The sequence below is a fragment of the Sapajus apella genome, unplaced genomic scaffold, assembly GCF_009761245.1.
Source record: "Sapajus apella isolate SASKATOON/1434 unplaced genomic scaffold, GSC_monkey_1.0 scaffold29, whole genome shotgun sequence".
Classification (NCBI taxonomy): Eukaryota; Metazoa; Chordata; class Mammalia; order Primates; family Cebidae; genus Sapajus; species Sapajus apella.
The window spans coordinates 8,086,435-8,101,214 of record NW_022436969.1 but is presented as its reverse complement, the minus strand read 5'-3'; the positions used below and the strand labels follow the sequence as shown (position 1 = coordinate 8,101,214).

General features: G+C 40.9%; 1 protein-coding gene across 2 annotated transcripts in view; it reads right to left on the bottom strand.

The window, feature by feature from the left end:
- The window catches only part of NPC1 (NPC intracellular cholesterol transporter 1), a 57,401-nt gene that overhangs the window by 29,563 nt on the left and 13,058 nt on the right, over positions 1-14,780 (bottom strand). For both annotated transcript variants that reach the window (XM_032293193.1, XM_032293192.1), the window contains exons 3-6: positions 13,958-14,064; positions 10,309-10,484; positions 2,333-2,500; positions 1,203-1,452 (exon numbers count right to left, since the gene is read on the bottom strand). In XM_032293193.1, the coding sequence (XP_032149084.1) occupies positions 1,203-1,452; positions 2,333-2,500; positions 10,309-10,484; positions 13,958-14,064 (701 nt within the window). The remainder of the gene's footprint in view (positions 1-1,202; positions 1,453-2,332; positions 2,501-10,308; positions 10,485-13,957; positions 14,065-14,780) is intronic.

Genomic DNA, 14,780 nt, shown 5'->3' with positions numbered 1-14,780 from the left:
AAAAGCAAAAAAGAAAGCAAAAAAACACTGTCCTAAATTAAGATGCAAATGTCTAAAAGGAAATGCATTTAATTAGATTTTAATCAGATTGGGCTCATTTGACTCTGACTTTCTTTTCTTTTCTTTTTTTTTTTTTTTTTTGAGACAGAGTTTTGCTCTTATGCCTGGGCTGGAGTGCAATGGCATGATCTTGGCTCACTGCAATGCAACCTTTGCCTCCCAGATAGCTGGGATTACAGTCGTCCATAACTGCACCAGGCTAATTTTTTTGTATTTTAGTAAAGATGGGGTTTCACTATGTTGGCCAAGATGATCTTGAACTCTTGACTTTGTGATCCACCCACCTCGACCTCCCAAAGTGCTGGGAGGCTGAGGCGGGCAGATTACCTGAGGTCAGGAGTTTGAGACTAGCCTGACCAAGATGGTGAAACCCTGTTTCTACTAAAAATACAAAAATTAGCCGGGCGCGGTGGCTCAAGCCTGTAATCCTAGCACTTTGGGAGGCTGAGGCGGGTGGATCACGAGGTCAAGAGATTGAGACCATCCTGGTCAACATGGTGAAACCCCATCTCTACTAAAAATACAAAACATTAGCTGGGCATGGTGGCGCATGCCTGTAATCCCAGCTACTCAGGAGGTTGAGGCAGGAGAATTGCCTGAACCCAGTAGGCGGAGGTTGCGGTGAGCCGAGATCGCGCCACTGCACTCCAGCCTGGGTAACAAGAGTGAAACTCCGTCTCAAAAAAAAAAAAAAAAAAAAAGAAAAAACAAAAATTAGCCAGGCATGGTGGTGAGTGCCTGTAATCCCAGCTACTGGGGAGGCTGAGGTAGGAGAATCGCTTGAACTTGGGAGGCAGAGGTTGCAGTGAGCTGAGATCGCACCAGTGCACTCCAGCCTGGGCAACAAGAGCAAAATTCCGTCTCAAAAAAAACAACAAAAAAAGAATGAATGGCTAATGCACAGTGCTTTTAAATCACACATCATTCTGAATAAACCAGTAAAATTCACTTCAAATGTTTAAGTGTTAAACAGGACTTTGATGGTTTAATATAATAGCTATAGGACACAATAAGCCATGTAATGGTATTCATGCAGGTATTTGGTTCCTGTTTTAAGTAAGCAAGGTCTGCCAAATGAAAGCTCAAAGTGCCAGTGGGCAATTTTGCTTTTCTTGCCCTGGATGACAAATAAAACTGCTTACCTGTAGCACCACACTGCAAAAAATGCTCCAAAAAACACAAGTAAAAACGCCATGTAGGTGATCCACATGATGACATACATGGCGTCCAGGCCGAGGATCGTCCAGGGAGCAGGAGGGGGTGGGGGCTGAGGCTTGGGGCCACATACAATAGAGCAGTCCTGGCAGCTACATGGCGCTGTAGCCTCATCCACAGACTCGTCACAGCCTTTGGTGGCATTATTCATGGGCTCCATCCCATGGACTGGAAAATCTACAGGAAGAAATTGTGTTGAGCACAAATTTCAAAAACATCAAAAATTTTGTATTATATTAAAAAACCCAAAGAAAAGCCCACTGAAATAGATACAACTGAAAGAAGAAAAAGAATTGGAGGTTTTAGTTTAATCAAATTATGTTTTGCTGCTTTGTCCTGTGGAATTTTAAGTTACCTCAACAAACTTGTGCATAGCGGTTTGTCCCTGATACAGCAATCCTCCAAGTATACCACATACCAAGGTAACCGTTCAATCATGTCCAATCTCCATTCTGAGGAGCTGGGCTGATACTACAGCGAGCTCTAGAAAAGCTGCCCCCCTCCCCGCTTTTAACTGCTTATTCTTTCAATTACAACAGCAATGCCTGAAGGCAATTCATTTCCTCCTCCACTCCCACTTCCAGCAGCCCCTAACTTAGCCAGAGCAGGGTAAATGTACCAGTTACCTCTCTTACTGGGAGAAATTCTAAAAACTAGTTACCTGAATGTGTTTATCTTCCTATTGTAGATTATGATTCTTCAACTGAGATTCATTCATTTATTCATGGAGAGATAGGGCTTTGCCCTCACCAAGGCTGGAGTACAAAGGCATGATCATAACTCACTGCAGCCTTGCACTCCTGGACCCAAGCAATCCTCCTGCCTCAGCCTCCCAAGTAGCTGGGACTACAGGTGTATGCCACCACACCTGGCTAATGTTTAATTATTTTGCAGAGATGGGGCCTCACTACATTGCCCAGGCTGGTCTGGAATTCCTGGCCTTAAGCAATTCTCTTGCTTCAGCCTCCCCAAGCACTGGTGAGCCACTGCACCCAGCCAGTTCCTTGGCTTTAAAACAGTATCATAAACACACCAAATTTGGAATCTTTATCCCTACCTGAAAACACGGGAGTGATAGTGAAAGGTGCCTGTCCGTTGTCCTTATTGAACATGTATTCAATCCAGTTGGTGGCATTACAGGCATCAACATCCTTCCCACACAGAAGTCCCAGGGCCTTGTCATTACTTGAGGGGGCCTCCACATCCCGGCAGGCATTGTACATTGCTAGAAGAGGAATCCCAAAGGAAAAAAGAGACAAGATGCTTGCTGTAATTCACAAGGCAAGATCTTACAAAAGGCCTCCTGAATGGAAACACAAACTCCATATGCACCATGCTGGAATGCTGGACAGCAAACACTAAGAGCAGGAACAGAGACTCCCTTTACATTGGCTTATCACCCTGCAAATAATATGGAGGCCCAATTACGAGTAACTTAAAAGTAAAAAACAGACAGGAAAGGGAAAGGCACATATTATCACACGGTTCTCACAACAGCGTGGAGAAGTCGTCCCCACTGTACAGAAGAGCATACTAAGGCCCAGGAAGATGAAGCTAAGAGCCTTAGTATTTCTTCAGTTAACAAAGCTGGTTCCAGAAAACCTCTGCCGCAGGAAGCTACACAGCCAGAGAATTACGGAACTTACTTGGAAAACTGGTTTTAGGGTTATCTTCTTGGGTTTTATTTTATTACGCATAAAGACAACATACTACGTAAGGATAGCATCAGTGTTTTACACCTAAGAAAATAGATGGAATGGGTCCTGTACTGTCAATTCTCATTTACCAGTCCTTGCTTGTTAGAAACTTCCCAGGATCTTCTTTCCATAACCTTCAAGAAGATGTTTACACATTCATTTTGTTTTACCCTCATTCTGGAAAAGACAGGTTAGCTGGAGTGACAGTCATCTCCCTCAGAATTCTCAACAGATTATTCCATTGTCTTCTGGGCTCTATCATGGCTGGTAAAAAAAAATCTCCAATTATCATTGTCTTAAGGAGATTTGTGTCTTATTTCTATTTGTTTTTAAGATATTTGTCTTTGGGCTGGCCAAGGTCGTGGTCACTCACGACTATAATCCCAGTACTTTGGGAGGCTCTAGTGGGTGGACTGCTTGAGCTTAGGGGGTCCAAACCAGCCTGGGCAACATGGCAAAACCCTATCTCTACAAAAAAAAAAAAATTAGCTAGGTGTGGTGGCGCACGCCTGCAGTCCCAACTACATAGGAGGCTGAGATACGAGAATTGCTTGAGCCTGGGAGGCAGAGGTTGAAGTGAGCCAAGATCGCACCACTGCACTCCAGCCTGGGCGACTAAGACCCTATCTTAAAAAAAAAAAAAAAAAAAAAAAAAAGAGAGACAAACTAGTTTTAAAAAGAAAAACAACATATTTGTCTTTGGAGTTTTATAGCTTTTTTTTTTTTCTTCTTTTTTGAGATGGAGTCTCATTCTGTTGCCCAGGCTGGAGTACAGTGACTCTATCTTGGCTCACTGCAACCTCCGCCTCCCGGGTTCAAGAGATTTTCCCACCTCAGCCTCCTGAGTAGCTGGGATTACAGGTGTGCACCACCACAACCACCTAATTTTTGTATTTTCTTTTTTTTTTTTTTTGAGACAGAATTTTGCTCTTGTTACCCAGGCTGGAGTGCAATGGCGCGATCTCGGCTCACCGCAACCTCCGCCTCCTAGGTTCAGGCAATTCTCCTGCCTCAGCCTCCCGAGTAGCTGGGATTACAGGCACACGCCACCATGCCCAGCTGAATTTTTGTATTTTTAGTAGAGACGGGGTTTCACCATGTTGACCAGGATGGTCTCGATCTCTTGACCTCGTGATCCACCCGCCTCGGCCTCCCAAAGTGCTGGGATTACAGGCGCGAGTAATGGAGTTTTACCATGTTGGCCAGGCAGGTCTCGAACTCCTGACCTCAGGTGATAAGCCTGTCTCAACCTCCCAAAGTGCTGGGATTACAGGCCTAAGCCCTGTGCCTGGCCTGGAGTTTTATAGTTTTTCTAAGCTATACTGAGGTATAGATGTTTGGCTTTTTAAAAAACAGCTTCATTGAGGTATAATTCACATACTGTACAATGTACCCCCTTAAACTATATAATTTAATAGAGTTTAGCATATTCTTAGGTATATGCAACCATCACCAGTCAATTTTAGTACATTTTCATCACCTCCAATGAAATCTTGTACTCTAGCTATGCTCACCTACCTCCCCATCTCCCTAAGCAACCACTGATCTGTCTCTATTTCAGACATTTCACATAAATCCAATCATATAATATGCAGTATCTCACGACCAGCTTCTTTCATTTAGCATAATGTTGTCAAGGTTCACACATATTGTGGCACGTATCAATACGTCATTCCTTTTTACGGCCAAACATTTCACTGTACAGATATACGTTTTGTTTATCCATGTATCAGCTCAGTTGTTTCCACATTTTGGCTATTATCAGTAATGCTGCTATAAGCATTTGTATATAAGTTTTTGTGTTGGCCTATGTTTTCATTCGTCTTCTGGGTAGAATTGATGGGTCATATGGTAGTTCTACGTTTGTTTCAGGAACTGCCAGACTGTTTTCCAGAGTGGTTATACCACTTTACATCACCACCAGCAATGCTTTTTCTTTTTGAGATGGGATCTATTCTGTCACCCAGACTGGAGTGCAGTGGCATGATCTCGGCTCACTGCAACATCTGCTTCTCAGGCTCAAGTGATCCTCCCACCTCAGCCTCTCAAGTTGCTGGGACTACAGATATGCACCACCATACCCAGCTAACTTTTTTGTAAAGATGGGGTTTCACCATGTTGCCCAGGATGCTCTCAAACTCCTGAGCTAAGGTGATCCACCTGCCTTGGCGTCCCAAAGTGCTGGGATTATAGGTGTAAGCCACTGTGCCCAGCCAATGTTTTTGTTTTTGGGATTTCTTCATGATAAAGGTTCCTATTTCTTCACAGCCTTGTCAACACTTCTTGTTATCTGTCTTTGAGTCTAGCCATCCTGGTGGGTATGAAGTGGTATCTCACTGTGGTTTTGATTTGTATTTCCCTGATGACTCATAATGTTGAACATCTCTCATGTGCTTGTTGGCTATTTGAATATCTTCCTTGGAGAAATGTCTACTCTATTCAGATCTTTTGCCATTTTAAATTGGGTTATTTATCTATCTATCATTGAGTAGTAAGATTTCGTTTTGTTCTTTTTTTTTTGGAGACAGAGTCTAGCTCTGTTGCCCAGGCTGGAGTGCAGTGGCACGATCTCGGCTCACTGCAACCTCCATCTCCCAGGTTCAAGCAATTCTCCTGCCTCAGCCTCCTGAGTAGCTGGGATTACAGGCACCCACCATCACACCTGGCTAATTTTTGTATTTTAGTAGAGACAAGGTTTCACTATGTTGGCCAGGCTGTTCTCGAACTCCTGACCTCAGGTGATCTGCCGGCCTCAGCCTCCCAAAGTGCTGGGATTACAGGCATGTATCACTGTGCCCGGCCAAGAGTTCTTCATGTAGTCTAGATACAAGTCCCTTATCAAATATATAATTTGCAAATATTTTCTTTTCCTTTTGAGATAGGGTCTCACTCTGTCACCCAGGTTGGAGTGCAGTTTGCTCAGTGCAGCCTCCCTGGGCTCAAGCAATCCTCCTGCCTCAGATGCCTATGAAACTGGGACCACAGGTACATGCCACCATGCCTGGATAATTTTCTTTTTTTTTTTTTGAGATGGAATTTTGCTCTTGTCGCCCCAGGCTGGAGTGCAATGGGGCGATCCTGCCTCCGCCTCTCGGGATCAATTCTCCTGCCTCAGCCTCCCAAATAGCTGGAATTACAGGCATGCACCACCACTCCTGGCTAATTTTTTGTATTTTTAGTAGAGATGGGGTTTCTCCATGTTGGTCAGGCTGGTCTTCAACTCCTGACCTCAAGCAATCCACCCACCTTGGCCTCCCAGAGTGTTAGGATTACAGGCGTGAGCCATCACGCCCGACCCATGCCTGGCTAATTTTTGTGTGTGTGTGGACACAGGGTCTCACTTTGTCATCCAGGCTGGTCTTGAATTCCTGGGCTCAAGCAATCCTCCCGCCTCAGCCTCCCAAACTGCTGTGATAACAGGTGTGAGTCACTGGGCCCGGCCTTCTTGTCTTTTCTTGATGGTGTCCTCTGAAATACAAGCTTTTTTATTTTAATGAAGCCCAATTAATCTTTTTTTGTTGTTGCTCATGTTTTTGGTTTCATTAAGAATCAAGTGCCAAATATGAGGCCATGCAAATTTAATCCCTATGTTTTATTCTGTTTTATAGTTTTAGCTCTTACATTTAGGTCTTCGATCCATTTTGAGTTAACTTCCTTAATATATGGTGTGAGGTAGGGTCCAATTTCATTTTTTTTGCATGTGTATATCCAGTTATTGCAGCATCATTTGATAAAGACTATTCTTTTCTCATTGAATGGCCCTGGCACCCTTGTCAAAAATCAGTTGACCACAGATATATTATTTATTCTCAGTTATATGCGACTGATCTATATGTCTATCTTTATTCCAGTACCACACTGTCTTGATTTCCATTGCTTAATTTTGACTGAGAAGTGTGAGTCTTCCTACTTTGTTCTTTTGTTCAGGGTTGTTTTACTATGAGTTCCTCAAACTTCCATATGAATTTCAGAATCAGCTTGTCAATTTCTACAAAGAAGTCATTTGGGATTACAGCAGAGATTGCCCTAAATCTATAAAACAACTTGGAGAATACTGACATCTAAACAATAGTAAGTTTTCTGATCCATAAACATGGAATGTCTTTCATTTACATCCTCATTAATTTCTCTGAATAATGTTCTTTAAAGTGTTTTACCCTTCTGTAATAGTTACTCCTAATTATTTCCTATACTACAGTAAATGGAATTATTTTCCTATTTTCACTTTGAGATTGTCCATTGAAAGTGCATATACAACTGATTTTTGTATAATGAATTTTCTCTAAGTCTGAGGATTCATCCCTTATCCATTATGGAAAATACTTATTATCCCTTTGATTATTATTGTCTCTCCCCAATTCTCTGGAGCTTATGTTATCCTATATGTCATTTCTTTAATGATTTACAGATCTTTATATCTCTATGCTGTTTTCTGGGTAATTCCCTAATATCTTCCAGCTTACCATTTGGTTTTCAGGTTTTATTAGATATTTCAAACATACAAAAAATATGGAGAATAATACAATTCTCATTTCCTTATTACCCAGTTAATTATCAGTCTTACCATTTTACATTTGCCTCAACATTAAAAAATAATGGATTCGGCCAGGTGCAGTGACTCACACCTGTAATCCCACCACTTTGGGAGGCTGAGGTGGGAGGATCACTTGAGGCCAGGAGTTTGAGACCAGCCTGGGCAACAAAGCAAGAGGCTATCTCTACAAAAAAAAATTTTTTTTTTAAATTAGCCAGGTGTGGTAGCATATGCCTGTGGTTCCAACTACTCAGGAAGTTGAGGCAGGAGGAATGCCTGAACCTAGGAGGTTGAGGCTGCAGTGAGCTATGAATGCATCACTATACTCCAGCCTGGGTGACAAAACAAAACCTTGACTCTATTTTATAATAATGCACTATTCAGAACGATTGGCTATGGCATAATAAAAATAAATAAATCAATAAAAATAATAATGCCCTATAGGCCAGGTGTGGTGGCTCACACCTAGAATCCCAACACTTAGGAAGGCCACGGCAGGAGGATCACTTAAGGCCTGGAGTTCAAGACCAGCCTCACCCACACAGTGACACCCATCTCTTCCAAAAAATAAAGACTTAAGCACACACACAGTCTATAGATTCAGTTGAAGCTCCCCAATGAGCCCTTCCTGCCAGCAGTCAGTCCCTTCCCTAAGGTAAACACAATCCTGAATTTGACGTTAATCTCCTTCCCATGCATTTTTCTGTACTTGTATGTTTTGTAAGTATGTAGCACTTTTGTTTTAAAATGTCATACATTATAGTATCATACAGAGTATTTTCACCACCTAAAAATCTGCGCTTTGCTCATGCCTTCCTCTCTCCTAACCCATAGCAACCACTAGCCTTTTATTATCTCCACAGTTTTGCCTTTTCTATATTGTCATATAGTGGAATCATATAGTAAGTAGCCTTTTCAGATTGGCTTTCCTTAGTAATAGGATTTAAGGTTCGTCCATGTATTTTCACGGCTTGATAACACTTTTTCGCACTGAATAATATTCATTGTGTGGATGTAGCGGTTTACCCATTCACCTGAGGGAAATCTTGGTGGCTTCCAAATGTTGGCATTTTATGAATAAAGCTGCTATAAATATCCATGTGCAGGTTTTGGAGTAGACACATTTTTAACTCATTTGGGCGAATACCAAGAAGTATGATTAGTTTTGTAAGAAACCGCTAAACTATCTTCCAAGGTGGCTGTACCATTTTGTACTCCCACCATCAATGAATGAGAGTTCATTGCCAGCATTTGGTGTTGCAGGTGTTTTGAATTTTGGCCACCATTAAGATGTGTAGTGGTACTCGTTTTAATTTGTAATTCTCTAATGACATAATATTGAGTATCACTTTTCATGTACTTATTTATCACCTGTATGCCTTCTTTGGTGAGCTTTCTGTTCAGGTTGTTCTGTCCATTTTTCAAGCGGGCTGTTTGTTCTCTCATTGTTGAGTTTTAAGAGTTATTTGTATATTTTGAGTAATAGTGCTTACTAAGATATGTCTTTTGCAAACACTTTCTCCCAATCTGTGTCATGTCTTCTCATTCTTTTGAGGTCTTCAGTTTTTCATAATCCAATAATGTTATAGTGGATGTTATTACATGGGTCTTACATGGGTCTCCTGGTTTATATGCATTTACAGTTTCTCTAAAGCAGGTATCTATAAGTGAAATTTCTGAGAGGAAGGTTATCTTCAACTTTACTACATATTGCAAAACTGTTTTTCAAATGGTTTTCAAACAATTGCACCAAATTATGATTACAAGTGGTGGAGTGTATTAGTATTCCTATTGCTTCACATTTTCACCAATAGTTGGAATTGACCAACTTTTTAATTTGTGCCAAGCTGATGAGGTGTAACATGGTAGTTTACTGTTTTAATCTGCATTTTGCTGACTGCTCTAGATCGTTGTTTATATCCATAAATATTTCCCTTATGGTTTCTGCTTTTCCTCTCCTGTCTAGAAATCTTTCCTTTATCTTAAAGTCATAAAGATATTCTATATTTACTTTTAAAAATTTCCAATTGGGATTTTTAATCTATACAATTTATTTTTATTATATGTAAAAATTAAAATTAGATAATCTATTTTTTCATCCCATTTATCAACTAGCCCACCTTTTCTCTCAATGACTTTGTTATGACACACGTGTTACACATCCACTTTCCATATATGTAGGCTTCTGTTTCTGGACAAAATGATCTCTTCTATTCAGTCAGGCTGCTTTCTATGTCATATCTTTTGGATTCCTAAGTGCCTTATGTTTTGTTGCTTTGTGAATGAGACCTTTCTTCTATTGAATTTTTTGTTACCTTCTTAACTTTGTAATTATAATTAAATGTTGTATGTTGGTCAATGCTGGGGGGTGATTTCTGCTATTTGTTAGACCTGCTGACTTTCCTTTATGGTGATCTGATTCTTCAGTCATGATCTCTTCTCTGGCAACTATTAATAGTTCTATTTCCTCAGTCTTGCAGTAATTTATGACATTACACAACTCATGTCTGCTAGAATCAAAGATCCAATGGTTACTGAAGTGTATGGATGCAAACTTGCACATACTAAAATTTTCCACGTGGAAAGTTAAAGTTAGGGGGAGTTAAAGCAAATGCTTTAAGAAGATTGTTATATTGGCTGTAGTTCAAGTCCTAGGATACAAGCAAAGCAATAACTCTTATTTCCTGGCCAATGGAACTGAAAATTGTGATCTTCCAGAGTTTACAGGACAACTAAAAGGAACAATTTGCTCTGCTGTCCTGATGCCAGCTTTAAAAGAGGAATAACTGAAAGTTTACTTACCGTTGGCAAAACTCTGTCCAACATAGTACTGTAACTCTTTCACATTTGTTTTTGTCTGGTTTGTAACAGGATCAACATAATCTTCAGTTGCTGTAACATTCAAAAACTGACTCTGTCGAGGGCTACATGTCAGCTCACAAAACAGGTTCAGTAGGTTATAAAAACAGGATGGACATCTAAAGGAAAAGTAAATTAGATTCTGCATGATTTCACACATAATAGGGCCAGTGAAACAATTTTAAATAGATAAAGGATATTTTAAACTTATTGTAAGGTGACAAATTACCAAGAGAACATATTAAAAATCAGCAATTCTAAACTTAAAACCTCATGTTAAAATAAAGGCACACCTTTAAAAAATGCCCTAATTACTTACTGTATTTATTATGTCCAATTATAATTTCAAAAAGAGAAAGATGCTTCTCTGAATTCTGCACTTTATAATTTAGAGACATACATTCTCTGACTTAGAGTAAAGGGACTTTGGAGTATCATGGAGACAATTATTATTATTACTATTTTTCAGACAGGGTCTCATTTTATCTCCCAGGCTGAGTGCAGTGGCATGATCACAGCTCACTGCAATCTCAAAGCCAAAGCTCAAGTAATCCTCCCACCTCAGCCTCCCAAGTAGCTAGGACTACTGGCACACACCACCACACCTGGCTAATTAAAAAAAATTTTTTTGTAGAGACAAGATGGTCTCGAACTCCTAAACTCAAGCAACCCTCCTGCCTTGGCCTCCAAAGTGCTGGACATGAGCCACTGCACCAGTTGACAGTTTTGATTAAGAAGAAAATAAAATAAAATAATGAGCATCATCATGAGAATCTTCATCTTATAACCGATTGAAAGGTTTTCTTCCAAGCCCCAGAAAATCCTTAGACCCTCCTGAAACACAAGAAGAAATCCCCATGTTTTGTAAAGACAGAGAACAGCAAAGGTCTTTTCTGGTTGCATGCACTTCAGGAGCATACAAATTTCAAAAGAACCATAAGCTGCCTGCTATCCTTCAGGTTCAAAGTTAAAGCTCCTAATGTTGACTTGTTACATAGCAAAAGAACTCTCTTTTCCCTTTGGTCCACTGTTACTTGCAAAAGCTATTGTTTCATTAGACTTGCATTCTTGCAACAAAACCAATCAAGATTTCTTTATACTCTGATCCAGTCCCAGTGACCAAGTAAAACAAAGAATTAAATAAGTGTGTCCCAGCCTTCAATAGCCTCTGTTCTAGTGAAGGAGATAGAGAAGCACAGACTTTCTTTCTTTCAGGAGCCCCACTGCTTTACTGCAACAAAGCCAGAAACTACAATTACATTATTCTAATAGGAATCACTCTTGGGATGCACAGTTTTCAAACTTTTTCCATGTTACTACATTTAATGCCCACAGTCACTATTTTGACAGCTGCATATTTTTCCAAATATACAGTTGTTTCTCCTATTTGCTTTTATAAATCAAGCTTTGGTGTCTCTGATAACATGCAGAAAGGTTGGCTATCTTTTTAAGTTTATGTCCACAGTGTCTCACCTAGAGTGGATACTAAATAAATGTGTTTTGACTGAGTGTACAAGGCTCCAATTTGGCTCCATCAATGTCCACAAGCCTTTCATAGCATGTGCTGGCCCAATTAGAGTCTCAACTTTTGTTGTCCTGAAAAAAACAATTTAGTGGTGGTTTTCTATTCTCTATTGTCAACTTCTGTTAAGAAGCAGAATTTCTTCACTGGCCAACTTGTGCCCTATCACCACCTGCAGTGATACTTGCACAGAGCAGCATTTTCCCTTTTTAATATTTGCTTCCCAAACATCTTTACCAGAGTGCTTTACTCTGAAAAATTTAGAAAGATATTATAATCTGCTGTTTTAAAGACCATCACCAGCTTGTTCTTTTGCATATTTGAGAATTGCTGGGTAGGCCTAGAGAAGAACATCTACTACCAGGCCCTTTTTCACTGCTCAGGGTCACAGCCAACAGATCAGACAGAAAACTAAATCTGATAAAACCAGCCAGCTACACCAGAACAAGCTTGTTAACAGTTCCCCAAGGCCAGCTCTACCGAGGACCTGGCTCTAGCACATCCCTTCACCAGAGGGAGAGACAAGAATGATGTGCAAAGCAGGGGATGGGGGGAGAGGAAGGACTGCATGGTAAGAGTCTCTGGCCAGGCACCTAAGCAGGACCACTAGGAACCTCTCTTCCAAACAGTGCACAGCTCAAGTCTGAAAGGAGCCTGGCCACAGTGCAGACACCCTGCAGGGTAAGGACATCTCAGAGGAAACCAAGCATCAACTCTGAATGCAACTGGGAAGTGAACTAAGTCTGATAATTACTGTTTTTCTCTTTATTTCTGACAAATTTTAAGAGTATGTTCTTAAAATAAAACAAAAACTGACTTTAAAAAAATTGGCTGGGCACTGTGGTTCATACCTATAATCCCAGCACTCTGGGAGGCTAAGGTGGAAGGATCATTTGAGGCCAGGAGGTTGAGGCCAGGAGGTTGAGACCAGCCTGGTCAACACAGTGAGACCCCCATTTCTAGAAAAAGAATACAAATTAGGCTGGGTGCAGTGGCTCATGCCTGTAATCCCAGCACTTTGGGAGGCAGAGGCAGAGAACTGCTTGAACCTGGGAGGTGGAGGTTGAGGTGAACCAAGATTGTGCCATTGCACTCAGCCTGGGTGACAGAGCGAGACTCTATCTCAAAAAAACAAACAAACTGACTGGAAAAAGCAAAAACAAAAACAAAAACAAAAAAACTGGCTGGGCACTGTGGTTCACACCGATAATCCCAGCACTCTGGGAGTCTAAGGTGGGAGGATAATTTGAGGCCAGGAGTTCAAGACTGGCCTGGCCAACATAGAGAGACCCCCATCTCTAGAAAAAGAGTAAAAATTAGGCTGGGTGCAGTGGCTCATGCACCCAGCACTGTAATCCCAGCACTTTGGGAGGCCGAGGTGGGCAGATCACTTGAGGTCAGGGATTCGAGACCAGCCTGGCCAACATGGTGAAACCCCGCCTCTACTAAAAATATAAAACTTAGCTGGGCATGGTGGCATGTGCTTGTAATCCCAGCTACTTGGGAGGCTGAGGCAGGAGAATCGCTTGAACCCAAGAGGAAGTTGCAGTGAGCTGAGATCACATCACTGAACTCTAGCCTGGGTGACTGAGCAAGACTCTGTCTCAAAAAAAAAAAAAATTGACAAAGAAAAATAAATAAAATTAGCTGGACATGGTAGTGCATGCCTATAGTCCCAGCTGCTTAGGAGGCTAAGGTAGAACAATCACTGGAGCCTAGGAGGCTTAAGCTGCAGTGAGCTATGATCATACCACACGCCACTGCAACTACAGCCAGGGCAGTAGAGTGAGACTCTGTCTCTATTACATACACTCACACACACACACACACATTATATATAGATGTATATGTATTTTTAATATATACATATTTAAATATATATTCACCCATTTTAAATGCATACATATATGTATAAACATATAATATAAATACATTAATATGAAATAGCTACATTAATATATACACATATAATATATAAATAAAAATATGTAAACAAAGAATAAATGGAAAGCTGACATTACCGGTTCACAAGTACCTACAGCCCAGTTCTGTTTCCCCAGCGGAACCTACCTGGACAGAAACTGTAGAGGCAGCTGCAGGTTGTCTTTCAGTGTCTGAAGCTGCTGAACATCACAACAGAGACTGACATTGCCAAAGAAGAATCCTGGACAGAGTTCCTTTCAGGTAAAAGAGCACAGATACAGGAGTAGGCAGTAGTTAAAATAAGGTCAACATTCCTCAGTAAACTAAGCCATATTCATTCATGTAATCCTTTTGAAGTACACAGGGGTAAAACATGTATTTGGTTTAAAACGTTCTTATAGAATTATTTTAAAAAGTGATACATTTACTACTTATTCACGAGTAGAGGCAGTAGAGATGTTTCTAATTTTCTTTTTATATGGAAGATTTCTCTCCTCTCCTGACAACCATTTTATGTCTTCTTAGGGTTTTTTGTTTAAGTTCAGCCAGAGTGCTCCTTACCATTTCTATTAGTCATTCTAGGGAAAGTTGAAACCTTTAATAATTACGATGAAAGACACAAGTGAGGGGCCGGGTGCAGTGGCTCACGCCTGTAATCCCAGCACTTTGAGAGGCTGAGGCGGGCAGATCACGAGGTCAGGAGATGGAGACCATCCTGGCCAACATGATGAAACCTCGTCTTTACTAAAATCCAAAAAATTAGCTGGGCGTTGTGGCCAGTGCCTGTAATCCCAGCTACTCAGGAGGCTGAGGCAGGAGAATCACTTTAACCTGGGATGGAGCGGTTGCATTGAGCCGAGATCATGCCACTGCACTCCAGCCTGGCAACAGAGTGAGGCTCCATCTGAAGAAAGAAAGAAAGAAAGGAAAGAAAAAGAAGAAAGAAAGAAAGAAAGAAAGAAAGAAAGAA